At 50.1% G+C, this 15,626-nt stretch overlaps 2 protein-coding genes across 2 annotated transcripts; one reads left to right on the plus strand and one right to left on the minus strand.

Annotated features, from left to right (window-relative positions):
* The first annotated feature begins 328 nt into the window (after positions 1–328).
* Positions 329–2,760, plus strand: LOC5504468. Its single transcript, XM_048722345.1, has one exon. The coding sequence runs from the start codon at positions 975–977 to the stop codon at positions 1,707–1,709; it is 735 nt and encodes a 244-aa protein (XP_048578302.1). The 5' UTR covers positions 329–974; the 3' UTR covers positions 1,710–2,760.
* LOC5504467 (beta-1 adrenergic receptor) lies at positions 2,639–4,071 on the minus strand. The gene has a single exon (XM_001625326.3). The coding sequence runs from the start codon at positions 4,069–4,071 to the stop codon at positions 3,052–3,054; it is 1,020 nt and encodes a 339-aa protein (XP_001625376.2). The 3' UTR covers positions 2,639–3,051.
* Between the last annotated feature and the right edge of the window lie 11,555 nt (positions 4,072–15,626).

Consider the following 15,626-nt stretch of genomic DNA (forward strand, 5'->3'; position numbering starts at 1 on the left):
CGAAATATCGCCACCTCCAAATCGCGAAGTTTTGACTTCGAGAAAATTAAGGGTAATAATGCATAACGTCCCAGTGAAGTATCGTAGTTTTATATACACTAAATTGTGAGAACATTTTCAGCCGAAAAATGCTTCAAAATTAAAAACGGCATGAAACAGAAGAGTTAATTATTTTAAACTACTCGAATTGTTTTCTCTAATCCTGACAATATTAATTACGAAGCAATCAAAGCAAATCGAACAAAAGAGTCATTCGTGCGAGGATGTGACCCTCATTGAAATATTACCCCTCTGTGATTACATTACCTCATGAGGGATCAAAGATTCAGACGTTACCAAGCAGACGAAAGTGTCAACATCAGTCACGCTTGCATGAAGAGTACGCGTTAATATAATTACTGCTGCAGACACAGGGCACTTTATTCCGCGTTAATATACGTTCTGTTGTAGACATTGGTAACGACGCCAAACGGGCGCTTAACTCAAAAGGAGCGACACGCGTGCATTTAAAGATTATCTATTTCCATTGCGTACAAATCGAGCTGGTGGTCTGACGGAGTCTGATGTTTTGTCGTCCGGAATGCGTGAACTCATCATCAGTAATAGAACAGGACGCGCTGTTTAACAGCCACCAGTACATTCTTGTTGGAGGAGACGTGGATTTGGATTTGTCAAGAGATACGGTAAAACATGTTATTAGAAGAGCATGTTGAATTTGCCGGGATAGCGATATCATTTGTCACGCTTTGAAGGAGTCTGCATGGAAGTCTATCAGTGCGAAACGTCTAAAGAATCCACCAGGACCTGAATACTTAACTTCCAGGTGTTTGCTGTTTACGAGATTAATCAGACTGGGTATAACAGACCTAATAGACTTTAACTTGCAATAATTAATTCTCAAATTGATTTAACTGGGATTTGATTAGGAAAAGGTATTCAAAAGCGGAGAGTTGGATCTAAGATAGCGGGTTGCTATGCCCTTTCACAGCGAAAAACAAGCACAGCCATCTTTAATAGATAGAGAACAAAGTTTGGTCATCACAAGGAAACAACATGATTGGTTGCCTAAATTCTCCCAAGTGAAGGCGAGCGAAAGGTTACGATTTTCGGACTTCAGTGATACATTTTGTGGAGGAATTCAATACTGGAATAAGCGAAAAGAAATAAGCCTGGGTAAACAGAGTAATAAAGATACAAACATGAAGCTGAAAGGAGTTCCCACAGTAACGCAAGATCCGAAATGTATAAAATGTGGCGGATTTACAAACGATCGTTCAAAAATCATGTACCACTTGCGTGACATGCCAGGTGAGGAGAAATGCGCATTTGGTCGGGAATACTGCGATGTGATTGGTCCATGCGCTGACTGTACCTTACTTCAGGCAAGACATGCCATCACATGCAGACAATCAATGGAATTCCCGGATCTTCAAGTCACTCCAGGGAGTCTTGTAGCTCCTGAACTTGCCAAATCAATGCTGGTTTTCTCAGAAACAAATATCCATGGTTACCACGGACGAAGTTTCCAGGAAACAATGACAGAGTATGTGGAACCTGGCCATTCTATTCTTCAGCTTCCAACGCTATCACCGGGAACCCTCCGGTACATGAGGAGAGAGACTGGAAGTAGAAAACAGCGCAGACAAGCGCTTCCAACGCGCGAAAAGACAATAAAAAAATACATCGAAGTCAGACTGCCAAAGATATAGGTGACAACTAATTTACTATTGCGTCGATTCTAGATAGACAGATCGATCGGTTACTATTGCGTCGATTCTAGATAGACAGATCGATCGGTTACTATTGCGTCGATTCTAGATAGACACATCGATTGGTAGAATTTTTTTTCATTTTGTAAGTGTGAATGTGAATAAGTTACAGCCGAATTCGTTGTTGCGCGATCTCGACGAATCCAAAATCCTTGTCTCGTTTGGGAATAGCGCTTAGACAGACACAAGCTTTGGGGGCGGTTTGTCTGGTTTTGATTGTTTGGTTTGATTGACTACGCGTTATTCTCATACGAAGAAAGGAATTTTCGATTATGGGAGGTTTCTCGTTTTTCATTAGTTTCTCGTCTCTGCGTTCGGTCACATCTCAAGCCCCTTACACATACACCTATTTTAAATACGTTTGCACTCGGACAATCTATGTATCATAACCCGCAGTGCTTCATGGGTATCAATACATAAGCAAATAAGGGTAAATAAAATACAAATCCAGGTTTCAAAAGCTGTAGAATTCTTGTTTACATTCTTATGAACATTCACATGGATTTCATATACAAGGATTAAGCCGTTTATGCGCTGCCCATGAACCACCGCGGGTTACGACATATGGTTCTCAAATGCAACCTTATTTAAAATATGTGTATAAACTTAATCTTCGTCACGTCTCTATTCATTTTTTTACGGCCATCCTCCAACCTCGGCGTCTTCGCAGTGTCCTGGTGACTTAAACCTTTGTTTCTGCTCGTTTGTTCCGATTTGGCTGGCATCGTGTTCAAGTGCATTTCTTCCAAAAACCGTGGATTTAACTGGTATTTATGACATCTCACGGAGATTATAAACACTAACCAGAACGGGGAAATTATCTCTACTCGGTTAAATTCATTTGGTTTCGACGGTTTGGGAACTCATCATTAATTTTCTTATAATTTTATTGCACGCAGGACAACGGTTTGGGAACTCACCATTAATTTTCTTATAATTTTATTGCATGCAGGGCGATTCCAGTTGCGAGAAAGAAACTGATTGTTCAATAGTTCGTGTTCATTCTTTGTTTTTGCTTCCATTTTGTCAAGATCTTTGTTCCTGAATCCTCATGTAGGAAAGATCCATACACCCCCCCCCCCCCACCTTTCCAATATACCATTTCTCGAATCACATGCCATGAACCACCCTCTGCCTAGAAAAGTCGGTACGTTGTTGTGCGTACAAAGTCAAAATCTCAACATTCCTCTAATATGGCTGATATGCTCCTCGTTTTGTGACGCGCTATCCGTGTTGATAAATTCTTGAGATTTTTTTCTCCAACAAGATAAATAAAATGTGATCAGCCACACTTTAGGAAATTTAGGAACCCTTTACGGAACGCTGGATTGTGGATTCCATAAACCAACGGGTTACAAGCACTTGACATGTAAGCGAGGCAGGTGTATGCTAGGTACACCCTCCTATCCAGCGCATGCGCAATAGTCACATCCACTACGTCAATCAGAAAACAGGGTACCCAACACACAAAGAAACATATCACGGTAATTACTAATGTCCTCGTGATAACGATATCCGGCCGAACGACAACGAGACTTTGCCGACTCTCGCTCGAATTTGTATTGGTGTCGAATCTGACGCTCCCTCTCCCCCTGGGGTTATAGCGGCACTGGATTTTAGTGGAGTGTCGATGCAAGGCGAGAAGGACTTTGGCGTAGCAGAAAATGATGATGGCGGCCGGCGTGACAATGAACATCACACTCAGGGCAGCGGTATACACGCGACTAGCCGCCAGCGAGCTGTACAGACGCACACAGATCAACTTTCCCGGATGAAACACGAAGGACTCGGAGGGCTCGGGGAATATGGTGACAGCGAGTATCCCACAAGACACTGCGCAGACTACTATAATATAATACGCCGAATAAGAATCCTTGAAGAGCTTCGAGTACTGAGAGGGCTGCAAAGTTTTGCAGTAGCGATTGATCGCTGTTAGCGCCATTATTTCTATAGAGATGAAAGCTAAAACATGTACCAGGTAGCCTTGAATATGGCACAATGTACCCCCGTAGGACCACGCCCCTGTGATAACCGCACCCGCCGTGAGAGGCATGGGAAAGACGGACATGATAATGTCAGAGATGGAAAGAGCTACTATGAAAATGTTTGTAGGAGTTTGCAGGGAGGGACTCCGGAAGAAAGCTACGACCACGATGGTATTACCAGCAAATGCCAAGCAGTTAATCATGACCAGAAAAGCGGATTCCAGAGCCACAGCAGCGGACGATCTGGACTGAAGTTGGTAAACCAACTCTGAGAAGAAGGTGTTGATTATGCTGTTATTCATTGTCAGGTGTCGCATGAATGGCTTACTCCATGTTCAAGAGTTCCGGTACCCTTGTTATAAATGTCCTGTATCCCGCAATCCCGCAAAAGATGACTCGTGAACCGCGATAGTTGAATTGTATCCCGCGATAGTTGACTCGTGTCCGGCAAAATATGACTCGTATCCCGCAATAGTTGACTCGTATCCCGCAATAGTTGACTCGTGTCCCGTAATAGTTGACTCGTCTCCCGCAATAGCTGACTCGTATCCCGCAATAGCTGACTCGTATCCCGCAATAGTTGACTCGTATCCCGCAATAGCTGACTCGTATCCCGCAATAGCTGACTCGTATCCCGCAATAGTTGACTAGTATCCCGCAATAGTTGACTCGTGTCCCGCAATAGCTGACTCGTATCCCGCAATAGCTGACTCGTATCCCGCAATAGTTGACTCGTGTCCCGCAATAGCTGACTCGTATCCCGCAATAGCTGACTCGTATCCCGCAATAGCTAACTCGTATCCCGCAATAGTTGACTCGTATCCCGCAATAGCTGACTCGTATCCCGCAATAGTTGACTCGTATCCCGCAATAGTTGACTCGTGTCCCGCAATAGATGACTCGTATCCTGCAATAGTTGACTTGTATCCCGCAATAGTTGACTTGTATCCCGCAATAGCTGACTCGTATCCCGCAATAGCTGACTCGTATCCTGCAATAGCTGACTCGTATCCTGCAATAGCTGACTCGTATCCTGCAATAGTTGACTTGTATCCCGCAATAGTTGACTCGTATCCCGCAATAGTTGGCTCGTGTCCCACAATTGTTGACTCGTAACCCGCAATAGTTTACTCTATCTCGTGTTTCTTGTACCTGCTCATAGTGGTAACTTATCCTCTTTTACTTAAACCCCTTTTATACCACCGAATGTCATTAAGCAGACACTGTATTTCCAGCGTGCTAGTAGTGTTATCGTAGTCTAATTTTACTCATAATATCAGCTTTTACAATATCAGTTCTATGCCGTCAATCTTGTTGGCACCAGTTCTTGAGGTAAAGCGAATATCCTCGGTTTCCCGAATTCCGTTTCTTGGCTAATGCTTAATGATGATATTAACTTTGTTGCTGTTAAAACGCCTGAACGTTTTCTCTAAAAAACCAAACTGTTCATGGCCTTCAATTTTTACAAACCGATTAATTCGCTTTTACCACCTCTATCGTTTCATTTGTTAGCTGTTGAGGCTTAATTTTCGTTGTACAATATTATTTCCTGCTTAAATATACTTTGAATTCCAACTCACCAGCACCACAAACTCTTTTTATCTGCTCTTCGCATCATTCGCCTGCAGACAGTTGGTTCGTTGCTCATGGGCTGTCAAAGATGATGGTCTAGATTTCGTATTTCACAGATTGTAAACGCGACGCTCCCTAAATTTTGGCAACATTACAAACGAGAATGATGTTGATAAGACATTAGCGGCGCCAATGAGAAGAGTCTCTCTCCTAAAAGAAATATAGACCTTATAATTCCACTGTAAACGACAAAATGTTGTACGGTTTCCGTTAGCTTTTTGCGGTCCACTCAACGATGTTCCACCAATCTCCCGTGATGACGGTTCTTTAGGAAGGCACTTCAAAATGCGCCCACGGATATAAAACATTTAAAACACCAACGCCTTCAACGATGCCACATTAGAATGAATTATTTTCAAGCGCATAAAACGTCTACAGGGAAGTAAATAATATCGGGGCTCTGCATCACACAACACACTGAACACACGGCTGCCCAAGGGATTCTCGCCAGGTTCAAGAGGGGCGACATCTACAGCGAGCACGTGCGACTATTATAATTCAGTTTTTGAACCTTATACCCAATCTAAGAAATGTTTATGTTTTCTTTCTTTTTCTTTGTTGATAAAATCATTATTCGGAAATCGTTAATTAAAAAGATTATGCTTTGACAGCACAGAAAATTAAGAAAATTTGAATAACTTTTGCACGCATGGTAAATTGCGGTTTTTAAAGGACGTTGTACCCTATTCGTGATTATTCCGACTTGCATCGAACAGAGATAAGATACTTAGATAGCGGGTAATACAAAACTTGGTTAATAACAGTTTTTTCTCTGCATATAATACTGCATTTCTAATAACTCCAAATCTGGTTTGAGGAGCTGTATATCAGCGGAAGTTCAGTTTGTTCGTGATCTTCCTACAATGAGAACAACATAAACATCCTCTTGCTGAAACCTTCTTTTTACCTTACCAACGATTGCTACAAGATAATGGTTTTTGTTTGTAGCAGTCATTAGATATGTTGAATCTCGTTCTATTGGTCAGGAATAGAATGTCAGCACTCACACGTCTATCAAACTGGATCCTGACTTAGTAATACAGGAACCGATTATCTTAATTAAAAAAAGATACGAAAAAGAAAATGCAACTAGGTCATTACAAATATTATACTGAGGATAGAACAGGGCAATATAAGATGCGCACTGTGACAAGTTTTTTCTTGCGATAACACAATTACAAACCTCTTGCTCGGACCTCGGCATTTTTTGTTTTGCATTTTTCATCCCCTACCATTACTGCGGCATTGAGGGCTTGTTTTGAAAGGAAAGTTAAGTGTCGCGTAAATCCTCCTACTAACTTCTGCTCTCAGGAAACAATACAAAAGGCGCCTCTAGCCGTGTAATGAGGGGCGATTCGTCCATACAAACACCACACATCATTTGTACACGTTTTTAAGGTTAGATGACTAATGAAACCAATGACTGCATTCCGAAATTAGCAGATCAACCCAAGAAGAATAAAAAAGCCGCTAATAAAGTCTCAAGTAGATCATTTTAGGTTTCTTTATGAACAAGTTTTACGCCCCGAGGCCGTTTCCTTAAAAGCGGTAAGCGTTAGGGTTAATCCAGGCACAAATCTGATACAAAATCGAATACAGCTAGATTTCTTTTTCCGAAAACAGTTTTTGTAGTAATTAATAATATATTCTGATAAAAAAGCATCAATGACATTTCTGAAAGATTTTGAAACTTGTGCACCGCCACTCCCCCACTGCTTATTACCTACATCCCAAGGGGGGGGGAGGGGGGGGTCATTACCTTATATACAAATAATTACATCCTAAGGGGGGGGGGGGGGTCATTACCTTATATACAAATAATTACATCCCAAGGGAGGGGCTTATTACCTTATATACAAATAATTACATCCCAAGGGGGGGGGGGGGGGGGGGGTTATTACCTTATATACAAATAATTACATCCCAAGGGGGGGGGGGGGGTCTTATTACCTTATATACATATCAATATTTGGGTGACCTTAAAACTCGCTCGGCCAATCTCTTGGAGGCCTGGGTCTAAGGGCTTTTCAAGGCTTGTGTGATAAAGATTTGACCAAGCGATAAAGTTTTTTTGGACACATTTTTGCCTCGAGTCTCAAATTGACAGGAATCAGCATTTTTCACCATGTTTTCGGGAGATCAGGGAGCGGGAAAACTTTAGCTCTTCTAAATATGGACATCAATGCCCATATAAGGCAATGCATACGAAGGACACTATCCGTGGGGAATATGTTTGATATGCAAATAATTACATCCTACAGTCCTAGGGACGGGGGGTTTATTACCTTATATACAAATAATTACATCCTAAGGGGGGGCTTATTACCTTATATACAAATAATTACATCCCAAAAGGGGGGGGGGGGGGGGGGCTCATTACCTTATATACAAAAAATTACATGCTAAGGGGGGGACTTATTACCTTATATACAAATAATTACATGCTAAGGCTAATGCCACTGGACGCTGACGGGACACATATACCTCGCAGCCTTGAACGCTAACACTGTGTTGTATAGTTGGACATTGAACTTTCTCAGAAACCAATCTATGGCTGGTTGAACACATGCCTTTGCCTGCTGTTCGAGGGCTGCCACGTTTTGGGCAGGATTTTCTTCAGCGATTGCTGCTGCGACTGCACGCACGTTTCGAAAGTGAGGGGCTTGGCAGGCTTGGGCAACAGCGTGGAGTTTCTCATAACACGAGAACACGAGAGGGCCATCACCTTCCAAGAAATAGGCCGCTTTTACAAAGTGCTCCCCAACATCGATTCCGTCGACGGTCATCTGGCCGACTACGTCGACTGTCGGACTGGGTAGTTTGAGTCTAACATTCGGCGAAGTTAATGTAGGCAAAATAGATTTCGCGAACACGAATAATCAATTAGGGGCAGGTGTTCGCGAACACGAATAACCAATCAGGGCTGCGGTGCTTCGCGTTCATGAATAATCAGGGTGTAGGCCGGGCGCGTGCAAGCCCAAGGGCTTGCGCCTACACGACTTTTTGGGGCAGCCGTGAAAACGAGGAGGGCCGCCAACCTACGGAGCGCGGAATAATCGTTTTTTGGCTGTGAGTTCGAAGCCGCCTGCGTGGCGTTTAAATCTGAGTTCTACTCGAACACCCCGCTCCCGAACTCCTCGCGAATTTTTTGCAGTCTCTTTTTCACCCTTTCGCGTGCCACCAGGGAGGGCCCCTTCCCGCTTTTTTTATCATGCGGTGCGAGGCCGTGTCGAGCTCTGATGGCGGCCTTGAGCGTGTTGTATCTCTCTTGTTCCTGAAGTATTAGCCGAAACTCTTCGTCTGAGATACGCCCGTCTTGCAGAGCCTTAGAGACCAGCTCGCTGATCGAGTTTTTCTTACTCTCCGCTAGAACCATCGTGTCTTCGTGTTTAGCCACCTTGCTCGTAAGACCCCTAGAGACCACCCCCGCGCCCGCGCCCACGACACCGACCAGCCCAGCGACCCCTGCCAGCGGAGCGCCGATCAGAACCCCTATCCCACTCAAAGAGACTCCCAGCCCGGCGCTGGAAAGTACCCCTGCAACGATGCCGGATGCCACAGACACAGCATGGGTAACGGCGAAGGCGCGCTTATACTTCTTCCGCACCTGTCGATAGTGCGTTATCTCATTGTCTAGAACCGCCTGAGTGTCACGTATTACCTGGAGTCGGAAACTTTGCGCGTCGCCGCCGGTGCTTGCCGGAGCGGTAGGCGTTTGCGGGGGGTGGGCACTGGGGAGCGGGGGATATATGGATATGCCACCACTGCTAACGTCGCTGTTCGCCATGCCTGCTATGTCGGACCTAGGTTAGCTCTAATACGAGGCGAACAGGCTTGCCCTTAAAGTCCACCCGTCTACCACGGTCATCCCTGATCCATATTCGGATACTCGAGACAAACTCAGAGGGAGACGCTGCGACGCAAATGGGGATGTCGGGCCCATAGACGACTTTCTCGTGCGGCCTCCCGCGGGTTTCTAGGCAAGCGAGAACATTTGAAGGCTCGTCTAAGGCGAGGCACTGCGAGCGGTCTACGATGTCGCAGAAGACGTAGATGGCCTCTATTTTCGGCAGTCACCTCAAGTGGGGGGGTGCGCCCCACGGGCATTGCGAGGCCCCGCTCCCCCATCTGATCGTCTTTAGCCTCTAGGCCAAATAGTGCGCAAAGCTCGGCGTTCAGGAACACAACGCCTGTGGACACGAGCACGATCTTCCCGGTGAGGGGGTCCTGCTTCGCGGTCAGAATCTGGCTTTTAGCGTGGTTGATCGTCTCCACGATGGACTCGGCCGTGTGGTGCCCGGCTGGCAGAGTAGCGATGGGCGGGAGGGAGGATATAGTCGTTATCTGCTGCTCCCGCTCGAGATTATACCAGCTGTTAAACAGCGAGCACTGCCGGAGCGCCACAAAGCGTGGGCGCCTTATCGGCTGCCCGAAGAAGAGCGTCAGTTCACCTCCGGTAAACTCAGCGTGTAGGACCACCATTGTGTTGAACATAGCCCGCCTTCGTGTTTAATATGGTTGAGCATGGATTGGGAAGGCTGGCAGATGCTGAACGAGGTCCCCCGAAGGAAGGAGGAGGAGACGAAGAAGGCGGCAGTTGCGGCGGGGGCCTCTATAGCCGAACATATCAAACACGCTATAGCCGAACAAGCCAAAAAACCGGTTTCCCTAGGTTTCCCTAGGTCTCTGACCCTCGCGCAAAAGCTGCTCTACGTCGTGCCCGCGACCCCCGTGGAGAGCACGGCCTCAGACATCACCCCACTACTCACGCAGCTGGAGATACACGTGGCTGAGGACAAATCATTCACGACTAGGGTCCGAGACATATTCAAAGAGACAGTAGTCACGCACAAGTCCGCCAAGGAGTCTCGCCGGTGGCTATCGGAGCCTTCCTATGGGTACTGGCCACAGCAACTCAACTTTGCGGTCTGGTGCGCAACCGCCCGATGTGGGGTGTCCCTAGCTGACCCCACTTTCGCCACGCTCCCCTCTGTCATCAGGGGATTTCTAAGGTTTCACGTCTACTTCACCATCCGGAGGATACTCTACGAGCTCGGCGTCCCTCTGCCTGGCGACAACCCGTTCGCGCAAAAAAGGCAACCCCTACAAGAAGGCCGCTTTCGAGCGTCTATGCGCAGAGTTCGGTTTGCCGCGTAAGCCGGACTTCCGATGGAAAGGCGGGCGAAACCATGGGCTAGGCGATGTGTTTGTGTTCTACCCGGGGGAGGGGTATCGCAACGTGCACGTGATCCGTGGCTACGACACGGCGGCGGATGAGTACCCGAGCCACCTCAATCTGTTTAGCGACGAAGGTGGGACGTACAATTGTGGGAAGCAGGTGGGTTACATACGCAACGACGACCACGGGGGCGTGCAATATAGCTGGTTTGCGCCTCCCAAAGGCGAGGGGCTGACAAAAGCAGGGTTAGGGAGACTCGACCGCTCGGTCGAGGCGTTCGTCTACACAGTGCTTGGTGCACAGGTGAACGTCCGTTCCTCCATCGCAGGGGCCGGTGGGCCGGCCATGGAGGCGCAGGCGGAGTTCACGGAGCTGCTCGAAGACGCGATCATAGAAAACGACATCGCTCAAAGCGTGCAAAAGTACCAGTTAGCCGTGCAGGAGGCCAAGGTGAGACTGAGTCTTGCGGTTGCACCAGGTGTGTGGCTGATGCCGAGCGATCTGGTGATAAACACGCAAAGCGTCGTGGGCTACAACAATAAGCTGCAGAAAGCCACGGACTCCATGAAGCTCGGCGCAAACGCGATCAACACCGAGACAAAGCCAGTCGGTGCTCATAACATGGCCGGTGGGCATCATAGGGTGCAACACGCGACTGACCACGTGCCGCCCCGGCGGCAAAGCACCACTGCGAAAGTGCACGCGGAGGGCGCGGCTGCCCCGGACCTGAGCGGGCTGCCGGGTGTCGTTCCGGCGTCGGAACGATAGGCTGCGCATAGCACGTCGGGCGAAAAGAGTGACCACACCGCCCTCAAGGTGGGGTTGTCGGTGCTCGCGGTGGCCGCGGCGTATTACTTGTTCCGATGACTGCTTTGCATTTGACGAACCGAGAACGCGGCTACGGCTAGAATGAGCAGCCACGCGTTTTCGCCAAGGAATTTCACCGCTTCTCCTGCGGCCTTAAACACGAAGTTCGCGATGCTGCCTACTAGCCCGGGAAGAAGCTCGCCCAGCTTTTTCCCGATGGCCTTAAGCCCGTTACCGACCCCTCTGGCCACGGAAGAGAGCGACTTGCCGAGCGACGTCACAATGGCCGCGATTGTCGTCGCTACGGCCAACCCGATAGCGGTGGCGGTGAAGCCGTACTTTTTGAAGATGGCTTTGATGTGTTCTCTTAGCGGCTTTTGGTTCTCGAGCTCTCGGTTTTCGCGTTCTAGTTCGTCAATCTCGGACAGCCTCTCCTCGTTGCGCTCACGGGCCTCTTGGCGGCTACTCTCTGACGAGTTAGGGTCGTCGATGGCCTCCCTGTCTGTGGCTGCCACCCCTTGCAGCTCTTGGATCCGTTCTGTGTTCTCCTGGATGACCGCGTCTATCTCTGCCACGGACCCCATCGCCAGCTTGAAGCCTCTCAGGTTTGCAACGTCCTGTCGGACGCTCCCGTCCTCGTTGAACAGCTGTCTTGGTTTAGACCACCCCCCTTTGTCGAGGTTGCGAACCCGTATTAGCGTCTTTCCCCTCCGGTCTGACTGGAACCGTAGCAGACTCTCTCTAAGGTTTGGGTATTCCTCCCTGAGGAACTGGAGACCGAGTCTTGCCGCCGCACCCTCTGTGATGAACGAGGTTTCAGCACTTGCCGTTCCTGCGGTTTGCGAAGCCGTCCTATGCGCAGCATGCATACGCGACGACGTGCTCGTCATCGGGATCGACTCCCCGTCGTCGGGGTCGAACGGGATAAGGGGTGTCGTCTCGTCGTCCACCACCCCGCGATCGGCGGACTCACCCGGCAAGGTATCGTCAATGTCAAAGTCAACATCACCCATGATGCGCGCGCATAACTCGTGCTATGCTATGTTAGACATGTCTAACAGTCCGCACCATAGCCACGCGACTTCGTACTTTATGTGCATATATACACGATGTCAGTCAGCGATAAACTCGACCCCCAGCGAACACCCAGAATCCCTCTGGGGTTGAAAGCCGAGAGAACTGTTCACCGGGTCACTCTCAACCCGTCGACGGCCTCCCCAGAGGAGACGCTATATGTGGCGGTCCCAAAGCTGTCGGAAGGCGTCACGCTCGTGCCTGGCTCCTTGAGGGTCGGTCTCGAACTCTCCGTCTCAGGCCATGCGAATAATACCGTGGTGAACAACGTCGGCCGAAATCTCGTGAGCCGCCTGAAAATCACGTTTGCAGGAGAAATGCTCCAGGACACCAACCGCTACGACGTCTTCAAGACGTATGAGGAGCTTTACCTGTCCAAGGTCGAGAGGGAGGACCGCCTGGAGCAGGGCATACAGTCGGAAAACATGCGCAAGCTTCGCTCCAAGGCCGGCGATAAGGCGACCAGTAACGCCAAGGAGAACGCTCTAAGCGCCACCCACGGGGCGAGGTACACCATCCCACTAGACCATTCTCTGCTGACGGACCACGGCGTGCTATACCCAAGGGCGCTCTCCGAGGCGCTGCTCTTCGAGATCACGTTCGCATCGGCTGACCAGGTAGTAGTCGGAACTGATGCCACCAAATTATCCTATGGCATCAAAAATCTAGAGCTGGAGTACGAAAGCCTGAGGGATGACAACCTCGCCCGGTCTGCAGCCGCCGCCTACCACAACGGCACAACGTTCTTCTACGAGCAAGTGAACCTTCACAAGACCTTCGTGATTAGCAAAGGGACGGACAGCATAATCAACGAGAGTGTCAACCTGCCGCGAAGGTCTATGAGTGGTCTGCTGCTCCTCTTCGTGGAGCCATACACGGCAGGGACTCGCGACTCTGAGAAGTTCGTGTACCCCGACATCAAGAGCGTTCGCGTTACAATCGACGGCACGCAAACAAAGTCTTCAGCCAGGTCCTGCGCCCCACGGATTTCTGGAGGGAGGCGAAAAAGCGGTTCGTCCGCCCCTCCCCGGGGGGGCACAGCGGAGCGCCCGCCGCCCCGGCAATCGGCCCCGAGTCGTTCTATGGCGATAACAAATTTGCTCTGTGGATCGACCTTCGAACGACGGACGACAGCGCCATCCATGGGGGTGGTCTCCGATTGGTCAATACCCGCGACGGTGTGCACCTTGAGATAAAAGGCACGGCAGGCGGCTCGGGTAGCGTAAACTGTCACGTGTTTGTAGTGGCCGACGCCCAGATGAACCTTATGAACGGACAGCTAGAGTCCATACAATACTGAGCACATACGCCGGAGTGGTATGGACCCGAAAAACGTCCCATTTAACGCTCTCATCGTGGGCCCGACGTCATGCGGGAAGACCCAATTCGTAGTGGACCGACTGTGCGGCCCTTTCCGGGGCAAGTTTGACTACATCGTACTCATGTGCCCCACCTTTGTCTACAACAAAACATACGACGGCTTCGGCGAGGGCGACAATCGTCTGTTTGTCATCGTACCTGAGGCGGGTCAGATCGACATGCTGCTGAGGTTTGTCTCCGCTCTCTTCGAAGGCACTAATTCGCTAATCATACTCGACGACTGTGCGGCCTCGAAAGACGTAAAGAGGCGCTCTGACCAGCTCGTTAACTTAGCGTTCAGCGCGCGCCACGTGGGTATCAGCGTGTGGGTGATCACGCAGCAGCTCACCAGCATCACGAAGCCGTTCCGCGAGAACATCGCGGCCCTGGTGGTCTTCTATACCCCGAGCAAGGCGGACATGAAAGCTATCCTGCATGACTACGGCGCGGAGCTTTCAGAGGAGAAGATGAAAGAGTACATGAAGGCCCTCAAGACGAAAAAGTTCTCGAAGTTAGAGTTTTGCTTGCGTCACCCTTATACCATCGCCCTAGTCGAACGATGATGAGCGACGAATGCTTTGAGAGTTTTCTCGAGGGGGGGCAGCCTGCCGACCTCCCGGCCGTCGAGACGTTGGAATGCCCGACGCAAGTCATCCCGGCTGCCGGTGAGCAAACCGAGATAGCAGACGCGAGGGAGAAACTCGCGATTCTCGTAGCCTCGGGGAAGTCGAGAGAGATGGTAGGCAAAGCCCTGACCCACGGCGACGTCAAACGCATGATAGCCGAGGAGGTGAGGAAGTACGAGAGGCGATACGAGACCGCTCTAGCCAGCCGGACTACAGACGCCCTGGCAGACAGCTTTCTGAAGCTAACGACCAAGCTGGTAGGCATGGCGCTGCCGATAGACAGCGTGGCCGATCTCCACAACGACCTAGTGTCCAACTACATCATCAACAACGAGCTCCGCGCTTTGTGCGGAGGCCTAGCTCTACGCTGCGGCCGTTTGATGGCTTTAGCCGCCGGGGCGTTACACATAGCGCGTCATGTGGACTGTCGTGCCGACACCGGAACGGCAAGCGCTGACGCGCGGTGCCAACGCGAGGTAGCAGCCGCGGACAGTGTCGAGCCCACCATCCCAGAGCAGACGCGCGTGTGCACACGCATTTGAAAGCTCGCCACTTCTCCTACCACATGGAACCAAGTACTTGGTTCCAAGTAGTTGACACAGCGTGTTCGCACGTCGACGCAGATGGAGGAACCTCAAGGAAGTACCAGTGCCCGGCCTGACGAACAACCTGCTCAAGAACTTGCCCAAGAACCTGGCAAACAGCATCAAGAACCTGCACGTACGCCAGTGGCTGCGCTCCCGGCAGCGGCGCGCGTCACGAGCCCCGAACCGCCCGCGACCCGACCTCACCCTGAACGAGTCGAAGCCGGAAGGCGCTTGGCAAAGTGGAACCGAATCAACAGAGCGAAGAAAGAGGTGCTTCGTGTCGCCGCTGCGCAGCAGCTGCCGGTAACCCCGGGGCCGAGCGAGCCGCAGCCGGGGCGGCGCTTGCGCGCCGACGATGCGGCAAGCGCTGGCTTGCCTTCGGCACACACACCTGCCCCGGAGAGCAACTCTGCCTGGTCGGCCAGCTCGACCATCGTGCTCGTTGGTCTTCTAGTGTCGATCGGCCTCTACACACGTAGGCGGGAGCTAGCTGCCGCGTTCACGCGCACACCAGCTGGTGGCCCCGGGGCCGAGCGAGCTGCCGATCCGCAGCCAGCGGCCGACGGCGGGGCTCCGCCCACAAGGCCGCCGCTGGCGGCCACCGCCCG

Source organism: Nematostella vectensis, chromosome 15 (assembly GCF_932526225.1).
Source record: "Nematostella vectensis chromosome 15, jaNemVect1.1, whole genome shotgun sequence".
Lineage (NCBI taxonomy): Eukaryota > Metazoa > Cnidaria > Anthozoa > Actiniaria > Edwardsiidae > Nematostella > Nematostella vectensis.

What these genes read in the sequence shown, in the direction of transcription:
- LOC5504468 (XM_048722345.1), top strand. Translation starts at nt 975, where the DNA reads ATGCCCTTTCACAGCGAAAAACAAGCACAGCCATCTTTAATAGATAGA.
- LOC5504467 (XM_001625326.3), bottom strand. Translation starts at nt 4,071, where the DNA reads ATGCGACACCTGACAATGAATAACAGCATAATCAACACCTTCTTCTCA.